At 36.2% G+C, this 19,457-nt stretch overlaps 1 protein-coding gene across 1 annotated transcript; it reads left to right on the top strand.

Moving 5' to 3' along the window:
* Positions 1-4,532: 4,532 nt before the first annotated feature.
* Positions 4,533-6,067, top strand: LOC148266765 (uncharacterized). Its single transcript, XM_088216058.1, has 4 exons — positions 4,533-4,777; positions 5,086-5,392; positions 5,516-5,642; positions 5,868-6,067. Exons 1-4 carry the CDS (start codon positions 4,533-4,535, stop codon positions 6,065-6,067), a joined length of 879 nt encoding a protein of 292 aa, XP_088072184.1.
* Positions 6,068-19,457: the final 13,390 nt, after the last annotated feature.

The following is a 19,457-nucleotide window of genomic DNA, read 5'->3' on the forward strand; positions in this document are numbered from 1 at the left end:
GTCTTATTAAGGCTTAGGATTTAGGTTTAAAGTTTAGAGCTTATTAGGGCTTGGCGCTTATTAGGGATTATTAGGGATTAGGGTTTATGGCTTAAAGCTTAGGGATTAGGACCTAGTGCTTATGGGTTATTAGGGTTTATTATGGCTTATTGCTTAAGCCTTATGAATTATTAAGGCTTTTTGGGCTTATTAGGGTTTAGGGTTAGAGTTTAGAGCTTATTAAGGCTTATGACTTAATCTTAGGCATAGGCTTACGGCATTGAACTTAATGTTTAGGGTTTAGGGTTTAGAGTTTAAGGCTTACAGACTTTTATTTTAATAAGGTCTATTAGAGCTCAGTAGTGCTTAGGGCTTATTAGGGCTTAGGACTAAGGGCTTTGGGCTTATTAGAGCTTATTAATGCTTAAAAGTTAGAGTTTAGGCTTAGGGCTTAGAGCTTAAGGCTTATTAAGCTTATTAGGGTTTAGGGTAACATATCTACAGTTTGAGGAAAGAAAAAAGATGAGGCGTTATATTATTTATTTATTTTTCTCTTCATCTAATGTTCTCAGTTAATCTTCTAGTTATTTTATTCTACAGTTAATCCATGTAAACAACTTGGAAGTTGTGGATTTCATGAATAATTTTTGTGCATCCTAATACCAAGTATTCTTTTGTGCATTTGCTTACTAAAACAAAACTTTGTTTTAGTAGTAGTTGGTGAAGGACTTTCCTGATTTGGTTCTCTTAGTAGGGCACCTTGTATGTCTTGCAAATGATTTTTGTGGTTTGTTCTATTTACAAAATAATCAGTGTTTAAATATTTTAACTTACTCTTTTGTTATTCACAGTATCCACTCCCATTTTTAGATTTTTATAATTTATTTTTTTTATAAGTGCATGTGCTTAAATTATATGTTTAGTGATAAAAAACAAAATATATGCTTCTTTTCCTTTTGTTTTGTCATTGATGATTTAACAAAATATTTGTTGTATGATGAAGCTAAATATAAAATTTTTCTTTTTTTTTAACACAATTGATTAAGTTGCATATTCAACAACTATTATATTTTCATTTTAATATTTTTATAGAGATCGTTTTTCCTACCATCACTCCTTAAAGTTTTTAAGATTCAAGCTTTACATCCTTTCTGAATAGGTTAGTGATGTCAAAAAAATTTATAAAAATATTCAAATCAATAATATTTTTTTGCTTCCTTTTCGTTATTTTAGATTGCATGTGATGATTATTGATTTTCTAAAAGATGTATAAACTTTGCTATGGTAGTTTATTGAAACAATTCTTTATAGTTTAAAGGTTTAAGACTTAGGTCTTAGGGTTTGTAAGGACTCAAGACTTAGGCTTAGAGTTTAGAGTTTTGGGCTAAGCGTAACATACCTATAGTTTGTCAAAATAAAGAAAAAAGAGGTGTTATAAGGTTTGCTTTTTTCTTTTCATTCAATTGTCTCAATTAATATTTCAGTTAATTTATTATGTAGTTATTCCATGCAAGCAAATTAGAAACTGTAGATTTCGTGGATAATTAATATCTATGAATCCTAATGCCAGATATTTTTCTATGCATTTGCTTCCTAAAAAAATGACCTTGCTTTAGTGGCTGTTGCTGAAGGACTTTCCTAATTTAATTCTTTTGGTTGTAAGATACCTTATATGTTTTGCTAATGATTTTTATTTGATTTACTCTATATACAAAATGATCAATCTTTACATATTTTAAACCGAACTCAACCAAAAAAAAAACTCTTTCTTTCTCTAAACTCTCTCTAAATCCTCTGCCTATAACGACTATTTCAGGCCGATTTCAACTGATCAAGTGGGTCTACTGTTATGAGCTCGCTCGGTAGACGATATATCTACATCGAGAATAAATCTTTCAACTTGATTTGTGAAGGAAGGAACACAGATGCTTGCAGATTTGCGAAAATGGGAGAGGTTTTAGAAGATCAATATTTTTTGAATGAGATGAGTTTAGATGGTTCCTCGAAGGTCTTAACGAGTTTTGGTGGAGCAGAAAGCCGGGAACTTGGGCGAAACACCTAGTGAAGAACAACTATGAGCTGTGGCTTGCGCACGAAAGGAACATAAGAGGTGATTATCTTGCATTGACTGCTTAGAGCGGTCGGAACACGAAGTGGATTCTCTTTTCGCCTGGAGTCCAATGGAAAGGATGGTGGAAGCTGGTGGTGGCTGCAAATGAACTCGCAAATAAATCGATTAAACTGTCAAAAAATGAACCCCGAAACACGAAATCAGAATACTCAACTCCTGTGCCAAACGCAAAACACTCGAATTCCTCTTGAAATGTCACTAACAATTGTCCTCACTGTGCTACCTTGATCCAGTTCAATGTTAGATTCAGGAACTTCTAGTCCTATGCGGCTGCTTTGCGCTCTGTGGGGGCGAAAAAGGTTTCGGGTAGGGCAGATGGATCCTAATTTAAAAACAAGCGGCTCTAACCCAGCTGCTCAGACTCGTAGAAAAGGGGGTGGGGGCATAAAAGGATTTTTAGACCTAATAATATGGTCAGTAAAGTTAGGCTTGTAGGAAAGGAAAACCCAGTGTTTCTAGGCCAAGAGAAAACAGAAAAATACAAAAGAAGTGGCCGATAAAGAAGAGAAATGTTACTTGGAAGAAAAAGAAAAAATGCCTTGTTGACCCGATAAGAAGAGAGGAAGTTGTTTTAGGGCCGAGTTCATCTAATGGTTCGGAGCGAGGTGCTTTTAACCCAACTCGAGGAGAATTGTCAGGTATGAAATCAGGTCCCAACGCGTCTGTTTCTCCCGATCGGATTGATGATGGCTTGATTTTATGCGACCAGACCGAGAAGGCAGAAAATGTTGGTGAATCGGACAATGAAATCGGTAAAGAGAGACTGGAGGAGTGTGAAGATGATGATTTTTGGTATGTAGCATCATTAAAAGAAGAGATGAGCTTTGATGATTTTTACGTATCTAACCCCCTTGATGACGACTTTCTGGATAAGGATATGGAGATGGTGTTGGTTAAAGAGGATGATCAAGTTTTAGCTACATTCACTAATGCAAAAATTGAAGAGATTCTGAAATTAAATCTAGAAGGGATAAATGTGGTGGATGGAGTCGAAGAAGGCTGCTCTGTTTGGGTATTACAAAACATTCAGAAGCTCGGTAAAATAATGGGAATTTTTCTTGAAGGTATGAAACCTATTTCCTTGCTATTTTTCTCTGAAGTTGAAAAAATGAAAGTCATAAAATAAAAGAAGGGTGAATCCAGCTTAAAAGAGAAGAAAAAACAGTGTGGTTATATCTCTAGAGAGTTAAAGAGATTGAAATCCTCTATTAACTATAATGGTAAAAGGAAGGAGGATGGGATGGGTGAAGAATTGAATTTGTTATGTCAATGATTGGAAAGATAGTATCTTAGAATGTTAGGGGCATAAACAACCAATGTAAGAGACTTGTCCTTAGAGGTTGTTTTCAAAAATGGAATCCTTCAGTTGTCTGTTTACAGGAAACAAAAATTGATAACTACATTAAAAAATTGGTTAAGGGGCTTTGGGGCATTAAAAATTTGGGATGACATGTCATTCCTGCAAAGGGTTCGACTAGTATTATCATCATCTTGTAGAATGAAGACTTTGTGAACTGCGAGGATGTCATTAAAAGAGGAATGCTCAGTCTCTTGCCTATTCAAGAATTATAGAGGTGGACTTACTTGGGTGTTCACGGGTGTTTATTGCAAAGGAAGTAGGAAGAAAAATGATATCATTTGGAAAGAACTAGACAAGTGTAAAATGAAATGGGGTGATAACTAGATTGTCGTCAGTGACTTTAACATGGTCTTAAGGAAGGGGGAATGTAGTGGAAACAACATCTTGACTTCTGAGATGGAATAATTTAAAGATGAGGTGTACATGCTAGAGGTTATTGATCTCTCTTTATTTAGAGGTCAGTGGACCTGGTCCGATCGAATGAGCAGCTTGAGGATTGATAGATTTTTGGTGTCAGCTGGTTTTATGACAAAACTTGTTGTGGTCCTTAAAAAAATTTACCCCACAAACCTCTGATCATTTCCTTATATGTTTGATTGTTGATGGTGTCCAATGGGGTCTTGTCTCCTTTAGATTTGACAATAAGTGGTTAGGGAACGATTTTGTTTGATTTATGGTAAAGAAAAATGGAAAAGTTATGATTTTAGGGGGTGTGCAAGTTTCAAGATTGCTTCTAAGTTGAGAGAATTGAAATATTATATCAAAGGTTGGTCTAAGATTGAGAGGGAAAAGGAAGCGACTAAGTCTTATTCTATTTTGGTTGAGATCAATTAGCTTGACTTAAAAGAGGAGAGTGGTGGGCTTAATGATGTTGAGCGCGAGAAGAGGGTAGATGTAAAGTTACAGATGACCTCTTCTTTGAAAAACAAGGAAATCTCGTGAAGACAGAAATCCAAGGAGAGGTGGATCGCTAAGGGTGACCGTAATACAAAGTATTTTCACGCTCTAGCCACCCCTAAAAGAGGTTGTAATTTCATTGATGAAATCTGGTATGGGAATAAGATGATCTTGGGTAATGAGGAGTTAAGGGAGGTGGCTAGGCAACACTTATTGATGCTCTACAATGAGGAGGCTTGTGTTCGGCCTACCCTTGATGGCTTGAAGTTCAAAAGAATCTCTGAAGATAGCTCTAATATGCTAGAGGAGGAATTCTCTCTAGAAGAAGTGGAGGGATGCTTAAAATTTTGTGATTGCAACGAGGCTTCCAGTCCTGATGGTTTCAATATGAAATTCCTTCAAACCTTTTGGTATTTACTAAAAGATGATGTGATGAGTGTTTTTAAGGATTTCTATAGAATTGAAAAATTTGTTAGATATCTAATTCCACATTCACTGTCTTCATTCCAAAGAAAAGGAATCGCAAAGAGTCTAAAGATTTTAGACCAATAAGTTTAGTGGGATGCATCTATAAATTGATTGCTAAAGTGTTTGCAAGAAGATTGTTTAGAGTGCTTGGCAAGATGATTAGAGAGTGTCAGCACGCCTTTGTGGAAAACAAACAAATTCTAGATACCGTAATGTTTGCTAACGAATTTGTGAATGATCTTATGGTTAGGGGTAAGGACGATCTATTGTGTAAATTAGATATGGAGAAAGCATATGACCACGTCCATTGGAACTTTGTGGGTTACATGTTTAATAAGTTAGGGTTCGGGCAAAGATGGCAAGGCTGGATGAAACATTACATATCCACCTCTTTGTTTGTAGTGCTCATCAATGGTGGACCATCCAAATTATTTGGTGCATCCAGAAGTTTAAGACAGGGTGATCCCCTATCACCATTATTGTTTATTATTGTCATGGATGCTCTAAATGACCTTTTAAACTGGACTATTGACCTTCAACATGTGAAGGGGATCATGGTGGGTAAAAAAACTTATTAGGTTCAGGTATCTCATCTATTCTTTGCAGATGATACACTCATATTTTGTCAACTGGATGTGAGGTGCTTGCTGAATTTGAGATGTGTACCCATTTGCTGTCAGACTGTATTTGGTTTAAAAATTAATCTTGATAAGTTTGGAATGGTCAGGATTGGAGGGAATGGGGAGACTAATTTGTTTGCTGGGGTGCTAGGGTGCAAAGCAGTTAGGTTCCCCATGAAGTATTTGGGTATACCTTTGGGGGCTAAATATAAAAACACTCCTCTTGGGAGCCAATAGTAGAATTCTTTGAGAGGAAGCTTGTTGGGTGGAAGCGTAACTTCCTTTCAAAGGGTGGTAGATATACTTAATCAAAAGTACTTTGACTAACCTTCTCATCTATGATCTTTCTACCCTAACAATACCGATAAAGGTGGCTAAGATAATAGGATCAATTCAATGTCGCTTCCTCTAGGGGATGATGATGGGAAACACAAGTACAATTTGGTAAAATGGGAAGACATTAAAATGCCTAACTGTCTGGGTAGACTTGGCATTAAATCTATGATGAAAATGAACGATGCCCTCTTTGTCAAATGGTTGTGGAAGTACATGAATGAGGATAACAGGCTATGGAGGAGGATTGTGGAGCTCGTTGGAGTGACCTTAATATGACCTCGAGAAGTAGTTTCTTTATCTCGCATGGTAGAGGCTTATGGCAGAAGAACTTAACTCAATGGCCTCAATTCAGCCTATGCTCACAATAGAAGTTGGGGAAAGGTAATAAAATCAAAATTTGGACTGATGAGTGGCTGGAGGGTGGTAATCTCAAACATTATTTCCGAAGATTTTTTCTATTGCCCAATCGAAGAACATACTCATTGAAAAGTCAAAGGTAGAGTATTTCACCTAACTAAGTGCAGGTGAAAACTTTTACTTTTCTTTCATACCATCATACAATTTACGTTTAATTTTCAAATTGCATTATATAATTTTGCATCAACTTTGCATAAAGAAACTTAACCGGTTATAGAGCGTAATCGAAAATTACGGGTAGTATAAAAGATACACCTTCCGATTATGTCCATTAGAATTGATCGGATCCCTACACACTTTCTAATTTTTTAATTGCATTTTTCGTTATCTATGTTTCATCCTTTATTATGTTTTTGTTCAATTATAAGGATCAAATGATTAATTGTTACTAGTTGCTTAACCAGAAGGAATACATCATTCCTTATGTGTGCTTGTTGCTGAGCTCCAATAAAAATCAGGAACTCTCAGGGTTCTTTATTGTGTCATAAGGAGTAAACTATAGATCTGATCTAAGTGATTCCAATTCCGAACGCTTAACTCAATAGAAGAAGCTGTGAATTAAGAGATTGCGAAATAAACACGAGTGAAGGTACGGGAGAGTTATTGCTTTCACTAACCTTTTTTTACAGGAATGTCGAGATATCTCATAACATTGCAAGATCTCTCAATTAGTAACCTTGTTATGCACAGAGCCCTCAACTTGCGAATCAAGGGTGAGGACCACGAATAATGGCAGAACATCTTCCACATCCGGTGCCTGGTCAACAACACAGTGTGTAGGATGATCGTCGATGGAGGTAGCTGCTCCAATAAAGCAAGCACCCGGCTCATTGAAAGATTGGGACTAACATGCACTGCCCATCTTAATCTCTACTGGTTGCAGTGGATGAACAAGAGTGGCGAAGTTAAGGTAACCAAGTAGGTCATGACACCCTTCTCCATCAGTAAATACAAAGGTGAGGTATTTTATAATGTTGTTCCTATGCATGCCAACCATGTGATACTTGGCAGGCGTTGACAATTTGATAGGCAAGTCAACACCATGGTCGGGCCAATCACTACTCTTTACAAAAGGATGACTTAACCCATGTCCTCAAACCTCTCTCCCCATGAGAGGTATACAAGGATCAAGTAAAAGTCAAAAGGGCTTTTGAGGAATACCTAGAGAGAGGAAAAAGGGGGAGTCAAGAGGCCTTATGTGAGAGGAAGACAGGTAAGACAAGTAGTTTGTGAAAAAAAAAAAGCCTCGTGGTATTGCGATATAAGGAGGTTTACTTAAACCTGTTCGACCTTGACCCATCCTTATCTCATGGTATTGTTTCCCTTCTATAGGAATTTAAGGACATCTTACCAGAGGAAATTTTGGACCAACTTCCACCACTGCGACGAATTGAACACCAAATTAACTTTGTCCCACAGAGCTACCATCCTTAACGAGCCTGCTTATAGGAGTAACTCGAAGGAAACCAAGGACCTCCATCACCAACTAAAAGAGTTGTTGGCAAAGGGACATGTTAGTGAAAGTTTGAGTCATTGTGTTGTCCCTGTCCTACTAGAACCCAAGAAGGATGGTTTGTGGAGAATACGTGTCGACTACCAGGCCGTTAACAAAATGATGGTCAAATATAGGCACTTCATTCCCTGATTAGATACATGCTAGATGAACTTAGTGGGGCCATTATTCTCATCAAAATTGATCTCAAAAGTGGGTACCACTAAATTAGGATGAACCCTAGAGATGAATGAAAAACGACCTTCAAAATCAAATATGGCCTCTACGAATGACTCGTAATACCTTTCAGCCTTTCGAATATCCCTAGTACCTTCATTAGACTTATGAACCATGTTCTACGTCCATTCTTAGGAAAGTTCATAGTTGTATATTTTGACGATATTCTAATCTACAACAAGAATCTAGACGACCACATCCACATATTCGTTCAGTCCTCGAGGTTATCCAGAAAGAACGATTGTATGCTAGTGTGAAGAAATGCACATTCTGTAGTGATAAATTAATATCTTAGGATTCCTAGTAAGTGTTCGTCGTATTGAGGTTGATGAAGAAAAGGTAAAATGCATTAAGGAATGGCCTACACTGACAACTGCGAGTGAGGTGAGAAGCTTCTATGGGTTAGCTAGCTTTTATCGCGGTTTGTCAAAGACTTTAGCTCCATTGCGACACCCTTAAATGAATTGGTAAATGAAGATGTCAAATTCATATGGATTGATAAACAAGAATCCACCTTTACCTTGTTAAAGGAGAAATTATGCTTTGGTCCTATACTTGTTTCATCTTATTTTAATAAAACATTTGAACTTAAATGTGACGCTTCAGGAATAAGTATAGGAGCTGTGTTGAGCAAGGAAATCCAATAGCCTACTTAAGTGAAAAGCTAGTGGCGTACCACTTAACTACTCAACCTATGATAAGGGGTTATATGCCTTGGTCAGGTCCTTGGAGGTATGCCAACACTATCTGTTACTGAAGGAACTTTTGATTCACATCAATCACGAGTCCCTTAAACCCTTAAAGGGCCAAGGTAAGCTCAACCGTAGACATAGTAAGTGAGTGGAATTCATAAAAATATTCCCCTATGTGATCAAATATAAGCAAGGGAAAGATATTATCATCGCTGATACGTTATCTCGAAGATACATTTTATTCTCCACCTTAAGTACCAAGTTTTTAGGTTTTGAACATATAAAGGAGATGTACATCGATGATAAATATTTTTCCTCTATTTACTAAGCTTGTAAGCATTACGTGTTCCAGAAAAACCAGATGGGCGATGGGTTCCTTCTAAGGAAAAATCAGTTATATGTACCAAGTTGTTCAATTAGAGAATTGTTAATACGAAAAACATGTAGTGGGCGACTTATGAGACATTTCGGGGTAGCCAAAACTTTAGATATATTACAAGAACACTTATATTGGTCCAACATGAAGAGAAATGTCATATGCATATGTGGTGGCTAGTTTATTGCTTGTCAGGAAGTACATCTCAAGTGTTGCGTCATGCCCTATATACTTTATTACTTGTACCTATAGCCCCATGGGAAGACATCTTTATGGATTTTGTGTTAAGATTGTGATATGATATTGTATAGTCGAAATTTAGTGTCAAGGATGTCAATTTGCATCAAGCAGGAATCTGGCAGGTCCTTATTCAAACAAAAAAGTAAGTTCAAGTTTTCTAAACGGGAACGATCAGAACTGAAAAACAATTTCATCCTTAACTACTTTGTTAATTGAGATTATTCTAAAAGATGAGCCAAGTTTATTCAAGCCGAAAAACTTAAGGCCCAAATAAGATTAATGTGCTTGAAAAATTGTAAGAAAGCCCTCACCTAAGGAAGATGGCCCACGGGAATCAAGCGTGCGCAGCCCACATGCACGCGACATGCACATGTGCATTGCAAGGTCTGCTCACAGGCAAAACCCAGCAACTCCGCCGCATTGCCCAGAAGGCTAGCTTACACTTATGTTTAGGGTTTAGGTTTAGAAAACTAGAAATTTCTTAGAAGTGGAAATAATCTTTGCACCCTAGGGAACTACTTTGTTTCTAAACCTTCATCTCCATTTTGTAGGAAATTATGACTTGGGAGAGACCTTCTGTAGAAAGACCCAATGCCCATGATGCTCCAACCCGAGTAGAGGTCACTAAGTTTTTTCAGGCAATTCAAGGTTTGACCGCTGTGGGTTAGAACTTTGCCCATAATGCCAGCCAGCCACTTCCTTCGAATGACCATTGTCCTAATGGTCGTGCTATCTCCCACAATATCTCAGAGTTCAAAAGATTTAACCCTCCTACTTTTGATGGTGGACCTGACCCCATGGTTGTCGAAGCATGGATCATGTACATGGAAAAAAAATTTCTCCATTCTCAAGCTCACTGAAGAGCAAAAGGTTCCCTTGTTGCTGTTATTTTTACGAGAAAAGTCAAGCGCTGGTGGCGTCTTAAGAAGGATACCCTACCCACACCAACCACTTGGGACCATTTTATTGATGTGTTTCTCATGAGCTTATTTCTAGTCTACGTCTAAGAGAAGAAAAAAGAAGAATCTCAGGACTTGCACCAGAGAAGTATGACAGTGAGCAAGTATGCTTCTACATTTATTCAGTTGTCTACATTTGCCCCAGGGATTATTGCTACAAAGAGCAAGAAAGCCCGAAAGTTTCTCAAGGGTCTAAGAGCCAACATCTTCAATCGAGTGGCCATGATGAGACCAAACACCTATGTCGAGCCCTTGAGCATGCCAAATTGGCGAAAGAACTCTGTGTTGTCCATTACTAGCACATCCATAATGTCTGAATCCAACATCAATAGAAGATGAAGCAGAATGACAAGGCGAGTTGATAAGCGACCTAGAACGCTCCCTACTGCAGTTGCTGCCCAACTCCACTTATTGGTAATCCATCTACTCAAGTATGTCAGCACTGTGGTAGAGACCATGGTAACTGACCATGCTACAAACTAAATAATGCCTACTACAAGTGCGGGAGTACTCTATATTTCGTGAAAGATTGTTCCCAAAAGCCTAGGGATGCTGCTAGACCCGTTATCAGAGGAAGAGTCTGGTGCCGTGGTGATGTTGGCTATCATCCACGATATACTTTCTATTCATAATTTCATTGCTCATGTTTTAATTGATACTAGTGGCACCCACTCTTTTGCATTTTATAAATTTGTTAGGAATTTAACAGTTGAGAGTAAACCTTTAGGATAATAATTGATTGTGGAAACACCATCTAGAGGACTTTTAGAAGCCCATGTAGTATATAAAGCTTATAAAGTGAAGGTTTCAGAAAGAGAATTTACTGTAGATCTTATACTCCTAGATTTTCCTGGTTTGGACATTATTTAAGCATAGATTGGCTAGAGGCCTATCATGCCATAATTAATTGTGGTGATAAAACTGTAACCGTCCATCCCCCTGAAAAGGAAAAACCCTAATACCTAGTTAAAAAGAAAATTTTGTTAATTTAAACATTTATTTTGTAAATGAAATTAAATATTTTAAATCAAGTATGTTTAACATTTTAGTGAAATACATGACAAAGATTCTTAAGATATAAATTGCATGTTTTTCTAATGTCTTTGATGCTTAGGCGTATGGATCCTAAAAATTCAATACAGAAAATCCCTATCATTTATGGCATCATATATTTTTCTTAAAGAGCTTCCAAGTCTGCCACCCAAATGGAAGATTGAGTTCTCCATCGACCTAGTTTAAGGGACAACCTATTTCCAAGGCCACTTATCAGATGGACCAAACTGAACTTTGGGATTTGCGATGCCAGCTTGTAGCACTGAGAGAAAAAAAGGTTTATCAGACTAAGTCATTCTCTATGGGGTGATCCAGTCTTATTTGTCAAGAAAAATGATGGAACTCTCGGGTTTTATATTGATTACAGGGAGCTCAACTAGGTGATAATCAAAAACAAGTATCATTTGCCCCATATTGATGACCTGTTCAACCAATTACAGGGTGCATCAATCTTCTCCAAGAGTGACTTTAAGCTTCTTTGCCTTTAATCTTGTTACTGGTCCGTTGAAATTTTCAGGTTTAGAACTCTATTTGTGTTTTCGTCATTTGAAATTTGTTCCAAGTCACATTTTGATACTCTTTAAATATCTTGAGTATTTTTTTCCTTGTTTACATCATTTCCCCTCCCCTCAAAAGGATTTGTTCTCGAATCAATTCCTGCATCAATATCAAAAGAAGATAAATCAGATGTGTTAAATGTAAGCCGAAACACTATACTCACCTGGTAGGTCCACTTTGTAGGCATTTTCATTGATTTTGGGTATGATTTGAAATGGATCATCCCCACGAGCATCCAACTTAGATCTTTGTTTTGATGGAAATCGTTCCTTGCACAAATGAACCCACACCTAATCCTTCCTTTATTGACATGGGATACTACTTGTTCATTTTTCTTTTTAATGTTCTACCTTATTTTTTCATGAATTGCTTTAACCATTTTTGCTTGCTTATGTCCATCCAAATTAGAAATGTCACTTATAGGAATAGGCAACAAATCAAGTGGAGTTAAGGGATTAAAACCATACACAATTTAAAAAGGAGAAAACCCAGTAGAAGAATGTATACTCCGATTATAAGTAAATTCAACAAATTGTAGCATATCTTCCCAAGTTTTAACATTCCTTCCAATTAAAGCACATAATAATGTACCAAGTGTTCTATTTATTACTTCAGTTTGATCATCTATTTGTGGATGTGAAGAAGTAAAAAATAAAAGTTTGATCCCAAGTTTGGACCACAAAACTCACCAAAAGCGGCTTAAAAACTTAACATCCCTATCGGACACAATGGTTTTAGAAATGCCATGCATTCTAACAATTTCGCGGAAAAATAAATCCACTGTGTGTGGCATCATCTGTTTTGTGATATGGTATTAAGTGTGTCATTTTGAAAAAACGATCAATAACAACAAATATTGAGTTTCGGCCTTTTCTAGTCCTACACAAACCCAACAAAAAATCCATAAAAATATCAATTTAAGGATGTGTAGGAATGGGTAGTGACATATATAATCCATGTGGTTGAACTCTAGACTTAGTTTGCCTACATGAGATGTACTGCGCATAAATTTTCTCAACATGTTTGCGCATATTAGGCCAAAAGAAATGTTCATGTAAATGTTCAAAGTTTTATCAATCCCAAAATGTCCCATAACCACCACTATCTGTTTCACGAACAAGCAACTCCCTAATAGAACTATTAGGCACACATAATTTTTTATTTTTAAATAGAAAACCATCATGTCTATAAAAGTCTTGAAATGATCTATGTTCACAAGCCACATAAACATTTGAAAAATCACTATCATGCACATACAATTCTTTGAAATGCTCAAATCCCAACAACTTTGTAGAAAGAGTAGAGATAAGACTATACCTTCTTGAAAGCGCATCAGCTACCACATTTTCTTTTCCTTGCTTATATTGGATCACATATGGGAACGATTCTATGAATTCCACCTATTTTGCATGTCGTTTATTAAGTTTGCCTTACCATTTCAAATGCCTCAAAAATTCATGATCGGTGTGAATCACAAATTCTTTTAGTAACAAATAATGCTGTCATGTCTCTAATGCTCTTACCAAAGTATAAAATTTTTTGGCATAGGTGGAATAATTCAAATGTGCACCATTGAGCTTCTCACTGAAGTAAGCAATGGGTCTTTTATCCTGCATAAGAACAACACCTATCCCAAGCCCAGATGCATCACATTTAATTTCAAAAGTTGAATCAAAATTAGACAATTTTAATAAAAGTGCATTACATAACTTTTCTTTCAATAAGGAAAACGCATGTTCTTGTTCTTTTCCCCAAACAAACCCCTTATCTTTTTTTATGATTTCAATTAAAGGGGCAGCAACGGTGCTAAAATCTTTTACAAATCTCTTATAGAAATTTGCTAAACTATGAAAACTACGAACCTCACTTATACTTTTAGGTGTCGGCCACTCTTGAATAGCCTTTACATTTTCACTATCCATCTCGATTCCTTTTGCACTCAAGACATATCCTAAGAAAATGATGCGATCAATACAAAATGTACATTTCTTTATGTTAGCATATAGTTGAAATTTGCGCAATGTGTCAAACACTTGCCTCAAATGCATGACATGCTTAATCAATAGATTTGCTATACACAAGAATGTCATCGAAGTAGACAACCACAAACTTTTCAATAAATTCACGTAAAACATGATTCATTAAACGAATTAAAGTACTTGGCGCACTAGTTAAGTCAAATGGCATAACCAACCACTCATATAACCCTTGTGTTGTTTTAAAAGCAGTTTTTCATTCATCTCCTGGTTTCATTCTTATTTGATGATAATCAATTTTAAGATCAATTTTAGAAAATACACAAGCACCATGCAACTCATCTAACATATCATCAAGTCGAGGTATTGGGTGTCGATATTTTGCCATTATTTTGTTGATGGCTCTACAATCAACACACATATGCCAACTACCATCTTTTTTGGGTACTAATAAGACGGACACAGCGCATGGGCTTAAACTTTCTCGAATGTGCCCCTTTTGTAAGAGCTCCTCCTCTTACCTTTGAAGCTCTTTGGTCTCCTCAGGATTGTTCCTATAGGCTGGTCTATTTGGCATGGCAGCCCCGGGAATGAAGTTAATTTGATGCTCAATCTCTCTCAAAGATGGTAAATATTGAGGTAGATCATCGGGAAAGACATCGTTAAATTCCTGCAAAACTTCAACCACAATACTTGGTAAAGAATGGTCAAGTTTGTTAGTTGAGAAACAAGCTTCCTTGTACATGAGTACAATCATTGGCTTGTTAGAAAATAAAGTTTTTCTCACATCTTTCATTTTAGCATAAAAGCTTATTTTCTTTCTCTCATTCTTTTCTATGGTCGAATGCACATCTCTCTTTTTTTCCTTTTGATCTTCATTTTTCTCCTCTAATTTTCTCTCACTCTCTTTTCTTTTCTTTTTTTCTTTTTCTTTTCTTTTTCTCTCAGCCTCTCTTTGTGCGAATTCATCATGGGACTTTTCAAGTTGCATTTGGTCTTTAAAAACTTGTTTAGGGGGTTAAAGAAAGAAAAATATACTTTTTGCCCTCTTTTTCTACCATGTACCTATTGAGATACCCATCATGCATCGCTCTCCTATCCCATTGCCATGGTCTACCCAACAAAATATGACTAGCTTGCATAGGAACTACATCACTTGTCATCTCATCACTATACTTTCCAATAGTAAAAGGCACCATCACTTGCTTATTAACTCTCACCTCCCCACTGTTGTTAAGTCATTGCAGTTTATAAGGTTTAAAATGTTTTATAATTTCCAAAGGCAGTTTATCAACAAACGAGGTACTAGCCACATTTACATAACTACCCCCATCAATAATCATGCTACACAATTTTCCATTCACTAGACATCTAGAATGAAAAATGTTCTCTCTTTGCAACTTAACCCCCTCATTATCATTCCTTACTTGCATATTCAAAGCACGCCCGCCTATAAACTAACAATCTACCTTTCATAGGCGTTTTCCCATCACTACAATCCTCAAAAGCAGGCATTTCATCATCCACATCACTCTCATCATGCGTTTTAACACTATTACCACGCATCATCATTATCCTTTTATTTGGGCATTGAGATGCAATATGACCAAAACCCAAGCATCTAAAACATTTGATATCTCTATTCCTAGGAGTTTGGGAGTTAAAAATACCTTTGTTTTTATTATCATTAGCATCTTTTGGCTTTGTTTTGTCATCTCTTTTGAATTGGACAGCCTTGTTATCTCCCCTCCAATTCGGCCTCCAATTAGAATTTTGGGTCGAATAAGTATTGGCTTGCCTTGTGTTCCCTATTCACTTTAATTGTCTTTCAATCTTTATAGCCATGTACACCATATCATCAATCTCCACATAATGTTGAATCTCTACAATGTTGGCTATGTCTTTGTTAAGGCCATTTAAGAACCTTGCCATAGTAGCTTCCCTACCCTCTTCAATATCAGCTTTTATCATGGCTATCTCCATCTCTTTGTAGTAGTCTTCTACACTCTTGTTCCCTTGTATAAGGACTTGCAATTTTTGATGTAAGTCCCTATAGTAGTGAGTAGGAACAAAACGCCTTCTCATGATAACCTTCATTTCGGCCCAAGTGGAAATAAGTCTCTCCATTTCTCCTTTTACTTGTGATGAGTTGATCCCACCACATAACGGCATACTCTCCAAACTCCACGGCCGCAAGCTTTATCTTTTTCTCCTTCGAATAATTGTGACACTCAAAAATAAGCTCCACCTTGCGCTCCCATTCAAGATAAGCATTCGGATCATTCTTGCCTAGAAACGATGGAATTTTCATTTTGATGCTCCCAATATTTTTATCAAGATCATTTCGATCCCTACTATAATTTCGACATTCATTGACCAAAGTAGCTTGGTCATCAAATTCTTCATCCACTTCCTCATCAAAAGGTGGTGTTGGAAGTCTTCTTGCCCTTGGATTGGTTTGGGAAGCTTCCCCTTTCATGGAATTTAACTCACTTTATTATTTCTCAAGTTTCTCATTCATGTTGCCAATAGCTAGTTAAATCCTCTCAAATTGTTGTTGCATTACTTTGAGAATGAATTCTTAATCTTTTAATGTTCTTTCACTCCCTTGTGGCTCCATCTTCAAATATGAAATTTTAATGACAAACAAAATAGATTGCAACCTCACAAATCACTCCCTCACGTGTTTACTCTCGTAGTCTGGGCACTCGTGTTTCACTCAATTTTGATTTTTACCCTCTTTTGAGCTCACATTCTCTTGTTTTTTACCACTCAAGCAATCTTTTATAACTTTATACAAAAGAGTCAATTCAAACAACAATTAATTATCATTATGTACTCAATTTTAATTAGAGATAACAAAAAATTTCTGAAAAAACAAGATACATGCATTCAACTCTAGAAGCAAACTAGAACATTCTAAATAATGAAGAGCACACACTTGATATAGAAATAAGTGTATGATGATTTTTATATTAATCAGGCAACAATGAATCAATATTATTACCTCAAGATGTAATAAGAAGCAAATGAAAAGAAATATTAAATGAAAACTAAATATGCAAGAAAAAAAATGGTGAATTTGAAATTTAATGCACGAGACTTATAAGTCTCTAATAGAATCACACATTATCACCCAAAGCACTCAAATTAAGTGAAACAAACAGTTTTGGATGAAAACAAACTCAATGAGGTGAGTCGTTTCTAAACTGCCCCAAAACTTACACAAACAATCTCAACCAAACAAACAGCCTTGAAACGAGTTTTCCTTTTAAATTTTAAATGTATTTGAATGTTATATGAGATAAATAAAAGGGAAATAACAGTAGGTGTTTCAATTACACAAGGTAGAATTGATTAAAGTATGTTTTGCACAATTAAGCAAATTAGACTAATCTTTTTTTTTTTTACTGAATGCAAATTTGCCTTTTTTTTATAGTAACAAATAATGAAAATAAAGACAACAAAATGAGGATAGACTAATTTTCTTGGTGAACTTGGCTCTGATACCAAATGATGCGGAACCCCAAGACCTTTGCTTGAATCTTAGAACTCATCAATTGGTTTAGAATAGAATTTAGATCTCAAGTAAAAACGAAGCAAATTTGTTCAATCACCCAAATGGTAAAAGTTAAATAGAATCCAAAAAAGATAAATGATATCCCTTGAACTCAATTTAAACAAGCACCAAGAACAATTGAAATAGGAAATCAAAATTGAATACAAGTGATAACAATTGTATTCCAAATCAACACCTTGTGCATAAAGTGAAAAGAGAATCAAAACACTCTTAACTCAATCCTGAAATATTTGATTACCACTCTTGATGTCCACAAAGAAAAGTTCCTTTGGTATTTATAGCCAAATAAATCAATGATAAGTTACAACACAATAAATACAATTGTAACTCCCACAATAGTTAGGCTAATTACGTGATAATTATATTTGTAACTTCAACAATAAACAGGCTAATTATAGGTATGTAATTGTTATGTAACTCCAATCTTCTTAACCAATACCACTAATTGTTTGTGACACCATATAGTTATGAGCTCATTCTTGTAATAACACTAATACAATACTTAAACCCAAATGAGTTACACTTGACTATATGGGCTTAATTAACTCAAACTAAAATAAAACAATCCAAAATATTTCAAACAACTCAATTAATCCAGGCCATACACAAAGTTTATTCACCCATTATTAATAAGACTTAAACAATACCAAATTATCCCAAATCATTTAAACCCAATTAAAGTTACGAATTTGAGCTATTCAAAAAGTTCATATTTGAACTTTCCATAATTGGCAAGCCCATCATCCACATGTTTTTGAGTGAAAATTTAAAGCAACTCTTTAAACTTTTTTGTCTTTGATCTTATTACTAGTCTGCTAAAATTTTCTACGTTTGGAACTCTATTTGTGTTTACGTCATTTGAAATTTGCTTCAAGTCACCTTTTGATGTTTTTTGAGTATCTTGAGTGTTTTGAACCTTGTTTGTATCATTTATGGTGATGTTGTTTTTGTGGATCCCTTAAAGGTCGAGATAGTGATAAATTGTAGTCAACCAACCAAAGTCACTAAGGTCCATAGCTTTTTGGGTTTTACAGGATATTATCATCACTTCATCGAAGGTTTTTTACGCATTGCCGCCCTTTTAACTCGTCTCACTAGAAAGAATGTTGTTTTCTACTAGGACCACAATTGTGATGAAAGTTTTATCGAACTCAAGCGTCGACTTCCCATTGCTCCGGTATTGATTCTTCCTGACAATACTGGTCAGTTTCAGGTGTATTGTGATGCATCATATGTTGGTATTGGATGTGTGCTCATGCAACATGGTCGAATAATCACTTATGATTTCAGGCAGTTGAAACCGCATGAACGAAACTATACCACTCACGACCTTGAGCTTGTCGTCATAGTCTTTGTCTTTAAGATATGACATCACTACCTATACGGTCAGACTTTTGAGATTTATATCAATAATAAGGGTTTAAAGTAATTATTTTCTCATAAAGAATTGAACATGAGAAATAGACATTGGATGAACCTCCTGAAGGATTATGACTGCAGGATCCTATACCACCCAGGTAGGGGGTAATGTAGTTGTAAATGCTTTTAGCAGGAAGGACTGAGCCCTATTGACATAGATGGTGGTTTCTCGTTGGAGGATACTTGAGACAATTCAGAACCTCCACTTAAATCATTATGGCAAAGGCGTATACCTCGCCAAAATTCAAATCCAGCTCACTCTCTTCATGAGAATTTGGGAATCCCAGTCTACAGATCCCGAGATTTTGAAGAAAATAGACGAGTTTAGGTCAGAGGAACCTCGTGACTTTAGGATGACCAACGATGGGCTCTTCTGATTCCGAGATTTGAGTATGGGTGCCTAATGACCCCGAAGTTAGGTTGGACATTCTGAAAGAAGCCCATGCATCTAGGTTGTCTATACACTTAGGAAGAACGAAGATGTATTGGGATTTGCAACAGCAATTTTGGTGGCCAGGTATGAAGAAGGATATAGTCGACTTTATCTCTAGATATCTCACTTACCAACATGTCAAGGCACATTATTAGAGACCTAGTAGTCTTCTACAGTGTCTCCCTATCCTGGAATGGAAATGGGAGCATGTGATTATGGACTTTGTCACAAGAT

Source organism: Carica papaya, chromosome 3, assembly GCF_054855325.1.
Source record: "Carica papaya isolate Zhongbai chromosome 3, ASM5485532v1, whole genome shotgun sequence".
NCBI lineage: Eukaryota > Viridiplantae > Streptophyta > Magnoliopsida > Brassicales > Caricaceae > Carica > Carica papaya.